The sequence below is a fragment of the Apis cerana genome, linkage group LG5, assembly GCF_029169275.1.
Source record: "Apis cerana isolate GH-2021 linkage group LG5, AcerK_1.0, whole genome shotgun sequence".
Classification (NCBI taxonomy): Eukaryota; Metazoa; Arthropoda; class Insecta; order Hymenoptera; family Apidae; genus Apis; species Apis cerana.
In genome coordinates this window covers 1,052,634-1,068,601 of record NC_083856.1, presented here as the reverse complement: position 1 = coordinate 1,068,601, position 15,968 = coordinate 1,052,634, and the positions used below count along the sequence as shown (strand labels likewise).

Here is a 15,968-nt window from a genome sequence, read left to right as displayed (position 1 = left end):
ATTAATCGCCCCCCAAGGCGACCACTTTCCGTTGTTATTACGCCCCTGAGAAATTTACTATTCTTACGAAGGCGATAGCACGAATTGCAACGTTTTATTACAATTTATAACGACCTTTCGTTGAATTGGTCCAGTATTTTAAAAATAAAATATACATAAAAATATTAAACAGATATGTATATGTGCGTATTATAATTATCGTTTATAAAAATTAGAAAATTATTAATCGTAGTTTTAAATAATAAATATATACGCTACACATAGATTTCAATCTGAACCTGTCGAAGACGTTTGCAATGCCTTTCTGTGAGAATATTTTTATTTTTAATATGTTTAAATCAATTTATAAATAAAAAGGAAATAATATTATTTTGAAATGAAATGATAATTTCGATGCATTCTAAGATTTATTTTATGCAAAACATTTTCAAACGTTTCTTAATTTCTATGAATTATTAATGATTATTCGTATTTATTCAATAATTTACGTACAATTATATAATAACAATTACGTATAATCAGTATCTCACATTATAAATAAATTCAATTCTTATTCAAAAATTTTGATTTTACTGAAATTTTTATCATTTAAAATTTTGTTTTATTTCGCTACGAAATTATATTTAAAAGAACAAATACTGAAATTTTCAGCGTTGATTTCATCTTCTTAAAGCGATATTCCGCTAAAAAAAAAAGTATTATCATCATACATAATCCATTATCACAAAGTTTCATTGAAAATAAAAAAAAAAAATTGTGAAAAACTAAAAAAAAATTAAATTTTTGTAATATCTTTGCGACTGATCACATATTCATTCGAAGCATCCAAAAGATCGCGCTCGATGCCGTATAATAATAATTTTCCCACGTATATTCCCTCTGGTATATCTTTCCTCTACACCGAAATTTTCCAAATTCACGTTCATCTTCCTTTGTCAACTCGCAGACATAGATATTTCCGAAATATTCCAGAAATTCCCGAAAGGCACGATAAATATCGAGCGTAGGTAAACCGGTCTCGCGACAACCACTGAACAGATAGCATTGAATTTCAAATGGGGGAAAACTGCGGTCCAATGCGCGCCACTGCGCTTCGAATTCGGTTTTGATTATTTAATGCCGCGAAAGCTCAACAACCGTCGTGGCATAAGGTATAAAGAAGCGTGACGCGAATCGCCGCCGACGAACCTTTCCGATCGAGTTTACAATTACGCGTCAAACGTCCCGCGTGGCCCATTATCGAACTCATAACGCGCCACGCCGCTCCGCAGTTCGTTCATTAATAACAGAAACGTTATTAATGACCGGTCGTACGGGAAATATTGGCAATAATCAATGCACGGCTCACGTTTTCCCTCTACGATGCTTTTCATCGAGTCGAATTCACGTTACTCGTTTCTTTCAATCTTTTTGTTAACGGTGGATACACTTGTGACGTTCTTTCGTGCAGACTTGGAGGAAATTTTACTTTATACTTATACGAATTCGACTGTTAAGTTATCAAAATTAATAATAATATATATATATGGAACAATTTTTTTATCGATGAATCGAATATCATCTCGAGAGGATAAAACGAATCCTCAAGAATTTTTTAATTAAGAATGTAAAATGATATGAAATAGTGAAAATATTAAATCATAAAATATTCGAGTTTTAATGCTCTATTATACTGTTGTAAAAGATACTTCAAATTGTATATGAAGCATAAAAAAATATCAAAAATATCGATTTCGAGTCTGATTTTTCTGTCTGAAAAATAACTTGTCCTAGATATAATCTATTATGTTTTTATAAAATAAGGTAAAACATTTATATAACTCGAATGATAAGAGTAACATATGCTTACACTGCGTTATATCATCGCACGATTATCGTGGGAATGAAAAAGTTAAAGTGATAAGTCAACGAAACAGGTAATCTCCTGCAACCGAATTTTTCTTTACAAGAAATAATGGATTATACACATTTTTAACCGTGATTAATAGTTTCATATTTGCGTTTCATCGATTTTATCTTGAAGCAAAATTGCATTAAAAAATAAAATGATATTTCACGTGTCAGATACAACGAGCAATATATCTAGAAAAGAAATCTATAGATTAATATCCGTCGTCAATATTTAATTACTTCAAATAATCAGTTCCGTTAACTTTGAACGTTCCAATTGCATATATTCATATTAATTAATTCAAATATCCTTTACCGATCGAAACTGTGCCACTGAACTGTCTAATATTGGACCAATGTATATATATTTACTGTGTATTTTCCTCTTTTAATTCCTAACTAATTAACCGTACGTCCATCTGTATATAAAGCCTGTTGAATATGCAGAAAATGCTCCAATTCCCGCGATCAAAGAATTAAATAAAGTACATCGTGCTAAAATGTGCCCGTCGAATCCCTCACGGTCGATCGTCAAAGCGAAAAAAACCGTCGTCAGGAGAAAAAGGGGCAGAAGGGGGTGAAAAAAAAACGGTGAATTTCCACCGAAACAAGTGTCGCCAGGTTAAAAGGCGACCGAACGTCACCGATCAGAAAGTTTCGCCCGTGTTATTTTCGTTCCATTCGAGGATCGCGCGCCGGTGAAATTTCATTTCTACGCGTTGGCCCGATGCTTCGTTAAAACCAACCGATATTTCGCGGCGGTACAATCGAACAATTTACATTTCAATTAAAAGGGTCTCCGTTCGAGGAAAAACGGGATCGAAATGGAATGAAAGCGCGCCGCGGACTGTATAAAATGTGTTCCTTCCCCGCTCGTGAATGTTTTAAATCGACCCTGCGACGCAACGAGACAATGGACGCACAATTATCAACGGCGCGTTGTTAATTACAGCTGTTGAAAAAAAAGAGAGAGAGGTAGACAGATAGAGAGAGAGAGAGAGAAGGAAAAGGAGGAGAGAGGCGGAAAATGAGTCGCGCGAACGAGCTACTAATTGCGATTTTCGATCTACCAGAAGAGAGTAATAAATAGAAAACAAGTGCGTGCTAAAAGCCTCGAATTGATGGACAGCGGAGAAGACAGGGACGTGGGATGTGGATAACCAATTTCACGAAACAAATTTTAATTGCAATTACTTCAACGCTACCGCCAGTAAAGCGTGAACGCCCTACCTCCTGCTCCACTGTTTTCCACCCTCTCGTCATGATGTTCCCCTGGTGAAGATACACATCGAAACAAAGGATATCTCCGGGGACAAAGGTGTCCACTTGATAATCAACACAGATACTATTGTTTGTATCGTTGTCGCGATACATCGAATGTATTTGTACATGGGAAATTATTAACGATAGAATAGGAATAGATGAAAAATCGAACGCTAATCACGCTTATTTAGTTAATTATTTAGTTGTATGGCACAGTATTCGAAATTCGTTGTTCATTCGCTGATTGATAGAATTCTGATGTATTAGTTTGGAATATACGTATGAAATAAATAAGTATAATAAAAATTAAATTTAACCCTCTATATTGCATGAATTTTTATGACGAGTTGAAAAAAATATACGTATGACTGTTTATGTCTAGTTAAAAATGGTCGTGAAATAAATTCTAACAGAATTCTTATTTTTTAAAACATTTTGAAATTAAAATCCTCAATTAGGAACGGAATGGAACAGAGGGTTAAACTGAATGTAGATTGTTAATTATCTATAAGTGAATTAGTAATAAATTTGTAAATTCACGCGATAGTTAAAAGAGAAAAGAAAGAGATGAAAAATAAGGAATTCTATTAATGGACAGAAAACACGATCATAATAATAATTCAAATTTCTTCTTCTATTGAAGATTCGCGTGCTAGCCGTTGAAACATACACGGATGTGTGTAATTCAGTTCCGTGAATTTATAAATATAATCCAGTGTATATTTATCTCCCCATAGACAAGAAAGGTCAACATTAATATCTGATCCATGTATTCTTAGAAAAATGATTTCATTCGGAAATTTTACTTGAAATCAAATATTTAAGCTGTTAGAATGATAGTTAAAAAAAGAATTAAGGTTTAAAGTCATGAAATTTTTTTTTATTGATAAATGAATCTTACGAAAAAATTTAATTTATATTTACATATTTGTGATTTTTATTCATAAACACTAAAAAAAAATGATCTACTTATCTCTGAATTACATATATTACAATATATTTTTATTTATAATTATTTTTAATTATTTACCAAAAGATATCTTATTATATTGATAATTTTTTATTGAAGATTATTATTTGAATAGTATTTGAATAGTGATTTTATTTGCTGGTTATTTGTTAAAAAGTTATTAATATAAACATTTTTTCGAAACAATTTTTAGATTAAAATTTATTCAAGCTTATTGAAAGTAGAAATCTATCTAATCAGCTATCAACGTCTTCCAGATTATTATTAAAGATTTAACTTAATGTAAATCATCAAATTACAGAAAATAATAAGTTTTTAAATAAATTTTTGTTTAACATTCTTTTTTAGAAATATATATTCTTATTTTACAAAAATTGTTAATAGTTTTCATTTTAATAAATAATTAATATCATCGGAAAATCGTATTTATTTTCCTCTCTAAATATTTTTTTTTAATTTTCATTCTCTTAAAGATTCTTATAAAGGTCTCTCTCGAGATTCTTACACGAAATAAATATTACTTTTGCCTTTTCTTTTTTTCAATCAATTATAATCCAAAACTAAGCACTTCATTTTATCCACTCTCTTACATATTCGAAAGATAAAAGATAAAATCTTCATATTCGATATTTAAAATTTGATCAAAGTACCGATTCAAAACGGAACGATCGTGTAAAAATGTAAAAAATCTCGAAACATGCAAACGTGTTTTCTATTATTTGAGATAAGAAAGGGAGATCAACGATAACCCTCTCTTTGAGGCCGCCTAACTGGATAACTCGCAGGAAGGAATCAACCGCGATTGTATCGAACGGAACAACCTGTTTTACGAGGAACACGAGGGGAGAAAAATTGGTAAACCGTTTTCATGCGATACGAAAAGCAGATTGCAAATGCATGTTCGAAATAAGATAGTAGCCGCGGAACAATAGAGAGTACGAAGGCATAGAAAGCTTCTTAAAGTCAGCTGTGGCTCTGATCGATGAGCCTGGTGCTTTTGTTCGAACGCATAGAAGACGATTGTTGAAGACGCGTAAATGTTAACTCTAAATCAAACGCGATATCCCGAACGTTCCATACAAATAAGAGAAAAGTATTATCGAAACTGCAAGAGTGTACTTTAGCCTGTCTATCATGAGAGAATCTTATGACACGATAGATTATTGCGGGGTCGTAAAGTTTACCAGTGGGTGGTCTAAAGCACAATGCTATTCTATTCAAACGATTCTAGAGATTCTTTGCACAGTTACACATGTTAACTGTAATAAAAAAAATATTTGATTATTTTTAATGCATAGAGTGTATAAAAGTGTCCCTATTTTAATTTGAAATCACAAAATGGAAATATTGTAATATCGGAGACACAATTAATTTGCATCTTACAAAGATTTTTCATTCAGTTTTTAATTTTTTCCGTAACATCGATTAATATTATATTGTTATTTATATCAGTTATTTTAAATTAGAAGTAATTATCTTTCGAATTAAATTATCAAGTACGATCAAATAATTTTTTAAGATATACTTATTATTTTATTATAAAATCCATAAAAATTATTATTTCTAGAATTTAAAAATATACAATTTTCTTTCAATTTCTTTTAACTCATTGATTGAAAAAGCTTTGTAGATATAGAGTAAAATTTATATTTTTGTATTTTTACGATATTTTTTGCAAGTATAATAAAATTATACAAATTATTCATAACAATCAATAAGATTTATATCAATATTTTTATTATGCGTTTAACAAATCTCATTAAAATTCAATATTCATATTTATATATCCACATAATTTTAAATAAATTTCTCGTCTTCTAGTAATAATCTAGTAATAATTTAGTAATCTAGTAATAATTGAAAACAAAAAATTTAATAGATGTTACCTATTTTATCATTAATTTTTACATTTCTACGCTCTAATAAAATCCACATATCATCACTATAAACCAATCGATACGTCCACGTAATATATTTGTTACATTGTTTCGAATTTCAAAGACAAAAATACTCGATATGCATCTCCTAATCTTTGAAGGTTATCCAAAAAATGGAAAATTTCGAACGATCCCAATTCAATAACTAAAACTACACTTCGAAGCAATTGCTAGATTTAATTGCACGATGCTATTATAATTTACATCCAGCATTATTGCAGCTTCGAAACAAATTATCTTTGAAATAAATCGAACATAGGACGGCCGTGTGAGGTAGATGAACTGCAAAGAGTTAATGTATCGAAACGACTGCATGAATAAGTGTATGGAACACGGTTTGTTGAACGCATTAATATATTTTCACGGTGAAACGGTATTATTATCGCTCAGTCTATGATTACATCTCCTTCTGCCGGTATTAAAATTAAAAAAAAATAATGTTTGTCCGTAACAAAATGACACGACATCGATATAAACGCGTTTTGTAACAGACCTGATAATGCAATTAAATTCGAGCCAGAGGAGACGATAACTGGCCAGAAATTACAGAATATTCGCATTTGCATTTACATAGGTTCGTGCAAATATAAACTCTCCTAGGTACGTACAATCGGACCGGTCCGGCTTTCGGTTTGCCTATTCAATATAGTTGTCACACCGTTGGACCACCCCGTTGAAATCGCTTATAGAAACTTCATGAAGTGAAATCAAACGAGCGATCCCTCTTGTAAAAAGTTTTCACGTTCACGTTCGTTTTGAAATAACGCTAATTAAACAGGTATCGAGCGGAAATTATCGATCTCTAAAATGAATTCGTTCTTTTGATACTATATATATATATATATATATTGTCAAATACAAAACTTAATAAACTTAATATTTCATAAAGATATGAAAACTGTTCGAAATAATAATTATTATTTTTTTCACTCATTTTAATTGTAAATAGAATTGATGGCTAATTGATTAAAATATAACTGGATATATTGATCATAAGATACTGTGCATATGTATGATATTATTAATGCATTTTATGAATATTGCAAAATATTCTTAAACGTTACAATTTATTGTAGTTATCGAACGTGAAATAGGTTACAATTTATGATGAAACGTGAGTCAACAGTTCAAGAATACCTGATTTTATATGTATATTATATAACTATCTACGTATTTGAAGGTAATCAAATGTCGATAAATAAGAAAAAAGATTGATTGATTACATAAAAATAAATAAAATGTCTGTTATTTAATTAAGACGTAGAATAATTGATTTTCGATTAATCACAATATGTAAATTTATACATATATGGATTGATGTAATTATACATATACATATATTGAATATAAAAGTCTTATAAAATCTACTTATGTAAGATTCATTTTATAAAAAATCGTAAATTTTATATGCGATTATATATTATATATAATAATATATCATTACTTTAATATTTTATTATTATCATGTATAATTAAACTTCGTGACACCAATTATATTTATCTAATTATATTTATTGAGATATGGAATTACCGGAAAAGATAAGTTCAATTTGAAAATTTTTTACAACCATTATTATTACTAATTTTTAAAATTAATCACATAATGGTGCGATAAATTAAAATTAAGCGCATACTTAATCATAAATAAAAAAAAAAAAAAAGAAATAAGTGAATCCTATCGTAAGAGAAAATCATATTACATGTGATGTTTATTAAATTATTCGAAATTAAATTTTTATTGACAATATTTTTTTACTCAATCGGAGAAACAACATACATTAATTTTTGCGTAAGATACCTGATCAATTTCGTTCTATTAAATTTTAACAATTGTTTGTATAGAAATCGAAGTAAAAATCTAAACTTATGGTATAGTAACACGGATTATCTATCCTATTTAAATACATAAATAAACCAATTAAACCACTTTCCCACTTCCACTTTTCAAACAATCATCCATTGATACTAACCACTTATTCCGGGTAAAACACACTTCTCAAATCAAAACATAGTTACAATTATACACGAAAAAAAGTTAGACACGCGTTGCTCTTTTCCGAGTTTCCTCGATGCTGCGTGCACGAGATATGATAATAAAATGTTGCGCAACAGAACCGGAAAGCTTGAGGAAGAAAAGGAAAAGAGAAACCGTGATGAGGGTTCGTGACTGCATACGCGCTCCCATAGGTAACACTGACACGTTGGAAAAAACTAGCGGGAGATTGATGAGCCTGTAAGTGAAAGGGCCGTGCCGTTGAAAAACGAGACACACAGCGAGAATTCCTTTTCCGAGTTTTGTAGGAAGAAAAAGAAAATCCGCCGCCGTTGCTCCCGAAAAAACACAAAGCGTAATTAAGCGGAAAGATAATTACTGGTCGCTGATTTCGAGCTGAACCGATATTTTGCACGTCCAATTTGACCTTACTGACCGAACTTGCCGTCTTTTAAATTTATATCCGCGTTATTATTAATTATTAAATATCGCTACAAATCGTTCAAAGATTACATTCATCGCGAATGCTTTGAAAAATTTTTACAAAAAATACTGATCTGCAAATTGTTTTTTAAGAATTATTATTGGTGTAAATTCTTGACTGGAACTTCCTCTTACAATAATTTCTTAATTAACAATAAATGATAAGTTATATTTTAAATTTTCAAGTTTTGTTCTATACAATTTTTATGATTTTAAAATTTTATATTAAAAAGAATTAATTATAACTTTTTAATAATATTTGTAACTTGTAATTTATTTAATCTAAAATTTAACGATATCAATTGAGAGTGAAACATCTAGTACGTTTTTGATCCCTAATAATTATTTTAATTAATAAAGTTTTATTATTTTTATTTAATAAAATGATATGTTATTTGTGTATAGTGTTGAAAAAGAAAAAACGAAAGAAATTTATTTTTTCTTTTTCATATATCATCAAAATTAATATAATTATATATGTTATGCAATATTATGCAATTATACGAATTATAAAAAGAATTTTTTGAAAAATAAAGAGAAAGAAAATAATATAATGATTTAAAACCAAGTCATCTTTTTCAATGACTTTATATAATGTACAGTAAGTACTTTTTTTTGATTATTCATTTCATACTGACATCATATGCGGAAAAATTAATTAATCGATAATTATGAAATGTCATTAATATTGTGAAACGTGACATAACTTGACGTGAAAATTAAATCATTTTAAATTTCATGGTTACTCAAGCAAACATGAAGATATCACACCAAAATGTTACATATCCAATATATACATATAACAAAATATATAAGACAAAATATATTTATTATGAACAAATATATTTATTATTATTACGAATGTAATATTTTCATAAAACAAATTCATGTATAAATAATTGATTTGAATAATAACATATTTTATCTCTCTAACCAAGTTTATTATATTTTTCATTTTGAATAAAATTATTAATTTATTTTCGTTATTATTTTCAATATATTATATGTTATTATTCATAATAGGAATAGATACTATTTTAAAATTTATCAATAAATTGAATATAAAATATCGATTATTATAAAAAAAATTCTAATACAAAATTTGATAATCTTTGATTTCTATACAACATTAATATACAACATAACTTACAATTAACATAAATTTAATTTCAAGATTGAAATAAAGGCTAAACTTTACTAAAGTTCTGCTAAACTTTTAAAAAAAAATGATGTCACATAACATATCATACTATAACATTTTATAATATTATTCCGATGAGTTAAATATGAATATTAAATATGAATTATGTCTGTATTTGTTGGAAGTGTCACATTGTCAAAAAATTTATTAAAAATAATATGGAATTTGTTTTTAATTTATTTGTACATAATTATGATTTCAATGATATATGATATATGATATATGATATATATGATATATGATTTTTTGATATCATATATTTTTGATATCGCATAATTTTAAATAATATATATATAATTATAGTTTAAATTTTTATTAAGATATTTATAATAAAATATTATTACTATTCTAAGAAATTTTGCTTATAAATAAAAACAATTTTGAACCGAAAAACATTTATTGAAATTATAATGATATCAATATTTAAAGAATTTACGCAATGTCCAAATTCTTTTTTTTTCTCTTAATAAATATAATATTGATTAATACAATAATATTAATCAATATTTTCATCAATATTTTAAAATTTAATTTACCAAATTTAATTCAAAATCAAATATAAAAATAATAGAAAAAAGTTTCAATACTGCTTCAAGTTTTTCGATATATGAATAAAAAGAAATGTAAATAAATGTAAGTAAATGTAATTATTAAAAGATTTTAAAATATAAAAGCATCAAAAATGTTCGATATTATATAAAGATATTTAGTATTATATAGTTTTTTCACACGGAAAATTGATAAGTATCTACTTTAATTAGAATCTAGTAGTAATGAAAACGAGAAATAATTAAATGATTGAACTATTTGTAATCAAAATGTGATTATGGATGATTATCTTATTATGCCAAAAATTTCAAGGAAAAATTAGTAATTCCGGAAAAATTCCAAAATAATTTTTATAAAAAAGTCGCGGAAGACAAATTGAAGGAAAATAATTTAAAAAATTTTTGTCCAGAAAATTTACGAGATGCAGATACATTGATTACTATCGTTAAAGAACATGTTGTTGAGGATAGAAATACACATCACATACGTGAAAAGCATATAATGCCTTTTCTAAGAATAGATATACGCATAGAATAGTCAATCATTCTGATCTTACGAATCATTTAATACCAAAGATAAGATTTAGAAATTAAAATTACACAGCTTTTTAAATCATGAAATACATTTAAAAAATTTATTTAACGGAAAATCAAGAGTATAATGAATGAAAAAATTAAATGTAGACTTATTTAAAGATCATATAAAATATATAAAATCTGCATTATTCATTGTTTCATAGTTTTTTCTTATAATTTTTGTGAGTTTATTTAATTTTCGCCAAAAACAAATGCAATATTCGTGTTCAACATTTAAAAATAAAAAAAAATTTTTTAAAAAATCATAGAACGATATAAATATAAAAATCTTGATAGAGCACTGATAAAGTATCGAAACAAATATTATATATTAAAATTACTCACCAAGTTAAATGTGTATCATCAAAAACTCCAAACAAATCCCACATTCCGAGCCAGGCAAATTTAATAGTCCTTTGATGTTACATAATTTTTTAACCTTAAAGCATAAAAAAGCCGGCACAAAAAGCAAAAACAGCACGGAAGAAAAACAATTGAATGTCTCACCATAAATCACGATCAAACTTCACAATCACGTTCTCATAATTATGACCAATATAGAAGCAATTACACGTTACGAACATTTGAAATGAAATAAAGTCCGTTTTGTTAAAAAGAATGAATGAAATGTGAAGGGCAGTCAAATGAAACTGGAACGATGCGAAAAAGAAATCAAGATTTGTTAAGATTTAAATGGCCCGCTAGCCGGCACACGAGAATACTGTTATGTATGTATGCGTATACATATGCAAATGTAATTGCCTTCGACCACTTTGATTTAAAAGACTTTAATATAAAAGTTTCACTCGCGTTTCAACGTATACGAAATGCAATATTACCCGCATAAATATGTTTTTGAACGTTCTTACACAAAAATAATTTCGAATTCGCGCACAATTTCAATGATTTGTTATAGGCCTATATATATGTGTATTAACACTTTTCAGGCGGCAACAAATTCAACATTAAAAGAAACGAAAACAAAGTTGACAGACTGAATATGCAGCTGGCACACAGCTGATATACGACACTTGGCAAAAGGCTCATGACATTTGACGTCACGACGACAATGCATGGGCACATTCCATGCGTGTTAACCAGCTGAAAAACGCATGGGTTGGCGTTCCCTTAATGACCGAAGAAATCGAACAACGCGAATCGAAAGGCACAATGTTGCGCTACTATTTCGCGCTGGAACGATATGGTAATGTTTCGTTTCCCTCCTTTCCTCTCTCCTCCCTCTCAGCCGCCGTTGTGTCATTTGTTTACTAGCCCGTACTCGACCACTGTACGCTGGTTGGCGCGTAATTGTCAATGTGCACGTACGTTCTGTCAAGCAACATTATCAGACGAAACAGCTACCAGCTTATAAGGACGATTCGCTTGACAGGTCTGAACGCTTTATCACTGACGAAACGAATCTGAATTCACGTACGAAACAAACCACCGCGCACAGCATCCACATTCCACCATAGGGAATCTGCGACCGCGCAACCGCCGGGATCAAATCACATCCACCGGCGAAAGTAGTGCCGCGCTTCGCCGAAACCGCGAATCAGATGGATAAAGGACGGTTACGTGTCTTGAAACTGGTAAATGCAAAATTTAACATTCATTTTTAATGTATATATTTTTTTCGTTGTTTCTTTTTTGTTATTTTATTTTATAGAAAATTAAATAAATAAGTCTTTTCTTGGGACAATTATTTTTTTCAGAGAGAATTTAATAAAATATTCTTTATATTATAAAAATCAGTAAAAAATTAAAATGTTATTAAATTACAAATTATTACAATTATATGTAGTTTTATTTTATATTATAATTTATAAATAATTATTTTAAATATTGCTAAGATAAAATTCATTTCGAAATATTTCATTTTGAAAATTTAATATCTTTTAATTTTTATATGTGATTGATTTGGTTTTCAAATTTAATTCGAATATTTAAATTTCAAGAATTGACTGTAATTAATAAAGATTGAAATAGAAATGCAAAATTTCTTATAAAAATAATAATATTGATTGTTTATATCATAATAAATTTCAATAAAGAAATAAATTAAAAGAATATAAATTAAATTTATTCTTAGATATGTATCTGAACTCATTGATTATCTATTTAAATTTTAAATTTATAATTATTATTTCGCTTTAATGAGAGTAAAAGTATTCCTGGGAAAATATTACCGTTCTTTTCACAACAATCTATTCACTTTCATTAATATTATTCTTTGCATTTACATTCAATAAACGTCTCACTATCAAATATATCGCGTGATTGTCACGAGCAAGTAAAAGTTAGCAACGAAGTTCGTTTTAACCTACGTAGTGAAACAGTTGCGCGCAGTTACGGAAGTGGCGTCATCCCTATCCCAATATGGCGGATATTCAGGAGAGTAAACAGAGTGGCAATTACAGCAGTTCGTATGTGGGTAAGTACTGCTATTATTTTTCAATATTTTATAACAATATAAAAAGAAAAGCACGGGAAATAGTAACGATACTATAAAATATTCTTTATAATCGCTAAAATGTGCTCAGGAGTTCATATGCCAGCTGTAACCGCTCTCCGTTATACCTTGTGCTTTTTTTTGACATTTTGTCAACAGTTTAAGAACATTTTCAGCAATATAAAAAGTGTGTTAACGTTTTTTAATAATTCAATTATATTCTTATTAAGTGGGAAATTGCTATAAATTAAATTAATAACATAATGTGTAAAAAGTGCAGTATGAATCAACGTAAATTATTGTTATAAATTATGTGTTTCTAATTTCATGAATTATAAAGTGTACGTATTTCTAATGAATATATTGCTTCATAATTATTATATTGAGACAGTATATGTTCTAAAAGAGTGCAATCTTTAATAAAAGTGCTAAGTAATGTTCACGACCATAGAGGTTAAAGTACGCATCACAGATATTTTTTGTCAGAAATATATGACATTCTAGTTTCTCTATAAGTAACATAACAAACTCTAAATAGTGTAATTGTCTGTTATGAATTCATAATTACGTATAGTAACGTGATATTCTGTCAAAGGATGACGTAGTCTCAAAGCATGGTACGTATGTGCTGCCGTCTTCAGGAAAAGTTTTCAACTATATTTCTTAAAACGAGGGAATTTCAAATCGCACTTATAATAGCATATTTGTCCTTGCTTTTTATTATTTATTATCAACAATGTTATTTACTGTTATATATTTAATTTATTACTGAATTCTAAAATATTATTTGTGTAAAGTCAAAAATCAGATATATATATTATATTATGATAAGAAATGTAGTAATGATTAAGGAATTGTATGTAATATAAATTAATATTTATTTTTCTTTTTTATTCTATTGATATTTAAAATTTATTTTATTACTATGAACACATATTCCATTATATTTAAAAATTATCAATATATTTATTGTTGTTTTCAATGTTAGATATCAGATTTCAAGTAATTAAAATAGAATATATATGCATTATTTATTCGAAAAAGATATATAATTGGAACGAAATACAGTAATGAAACCTCAATTATGACATAATTTTTAATAATTATGATAAAATATACATGCCCAACAGGATAAAATTTTAAAGAAAAATTAAAAATTATTTTCTTTAAAATCATTTAAATCATTTTTTTTCATATCAATAAATAATTTCAAACACTAACTATAAATTTAAAAATTAGATTATTATAATATAGTATCATAAATTTGAATTTATATTATATATTTTCCAATTTAATACATTTCATTATATTTTTAATATAATGAATTTATCGTCTTTTAAATATTATATTAAATATTATATATTGAAGTTACATTTTCAAACAAAATTTAAATTTCACAAAAATTTTTTTTCAATTTTAATCCATAAATGTTTGATTGTTATTTACTCATTTTTTATCTTTTAATGTTTACTCTCATTTATTGCGCATTTATTTTATAGTATCAAGAAATATGTTGAATTATATATTTGAATGCAAAATATGCGATGAAATAATGTCAAAGACAGTAACCTTACCGGTTTATATAATATGTGCTATGTAAAACAATGTAAATTCGAGCACAAGTCATTCAATATTTATTTTATCTACATTATTGTTCTTATTGTTCAATATATTTAATATATTTAATTTAATTCCATCCGAATATTTACAATTAAACACTATATAAATTATTTACAAACATTTTCATGACACGTTCTATAAAAAATTTCTTTATTTTTTATAAATATAAATACTCGAAAGAATTTTTTTTTTTAATTTCTTCGCATGCGTTTCGCGCGTTATATTTGTCCATAAAATCATGCTTACGTTTCATCGAGTACGATCTGTATAAATACGTGATAATACTTGGCTGTCTATTATATCCGCTATAAAGTTTGGGAAAAACGTTATCCCTTTACACAAGCAGGGAAGAATAGCCAAGAGCGGTGATACGTTGTACGAGAGAGAGCTATAACATTATTTCGCGTTAAATGAAATCTGCTACAATGAAACAGGTGGAAACAAGCAGACCAGAGTTCGAAAGCAATTGCGTTATGCAGAGCCTCGATATTCAGGATTGGAAGTGAGAGCTGTGTATTGGCATACCTATTCAGCCTCGATACAGTGCGTGTTTTATTGAATTCTATCGATAGATTTACGCGTCCAATGAAAACAGGTCCTTTAGATAGTACACGGTATTTCTTTTCAATAGTAATGCATTTTATGAACTGGGTCATATAAATGATAAATTAGTAACAAATCTTTTGTGCGATTAATACAATTATTGTGATAAAATTGATATTACATATTGAATGTAATGAATTCTTTATATAAATATCCTTCATGAAAATAATCTACCTAATTCATTATAACAAATATCGTGTCTTAAAGTATAGATAATGTAATAATATCATTATTTTATCATATATTTTAATAAGTATTATTAATTTACACTTTGAAAGCAAGAGCAAATATATTAATATAAGATTAAAGCATTTTTTATAACACAATGATATATATCTCATCGATAAAGAAAATACGAGTTTAGATAAAACAAATAAGAAATTAATTCAATGAGATTAATACTCAGTTTTTTTCACAAGACCAATACATGAC

At 27.7% G+C, this 15,968-nt stretch overlaps 2 protein-coding genes across 11 annotated transcripts in view; one reads left to right on the top strand and one right to left on the bottom strand.

The window, feature by feature from the left end:
• The window catches only part of LOC108001347 (histone-lysine N-methyltransferase 2D), a 681,552-nt gene extending 670,204 nt beyond the window's left edge, over nucleotides 1–11,348 (bottom strand). For 5 of the 6 annotated variants that reach the window (XM_062075744.1, XM_062075753.1, XM_062075747.1 and 2 more), the window contains exon 1: nucleotides 11,207–11,348. The gene's annotated coding sequence lies outside the window, so the exon portion shown is untranslated. The remainder of the gene's footprint in view (nucleotides 1–11,206) is intronic. The other variant, XM_062075746.1, reaches the window with a different exon arrangement.
• Nucleotides 11,349–12,304: 956 nt separating this feature from the next.
• Nucleotides 12,305–15,968, top strand: part of LOC108001348 (atlastin) — a 34,970-nt gene continuing 31,306 nt past the window's right edge. For 4 of the 5 annotated variants that reach the window (XM_062075770.1, XM_062075767.1, XM_062075763.1 and 1 more), the window contains exons 1-2: nucleotides 12,305–12,453; nucleotides 13,193–13,295. In XM_062075770.1, the coding sequence (XP_061931754.1) occupies nucleotides 13,241–13,295 (55 nt within the window). In that variant the 5' untranslated portion in view covers nucleotides 12,305–12,453; nucleotides 13,193–13,240. Of the gene's footprint in view, nucleotides 12,454–13,192; nucleotides 13,296–15,968 lie in introns of those variants that run through there. The other variant, XM_062075761.1, reaches the window with a different exon arrangement.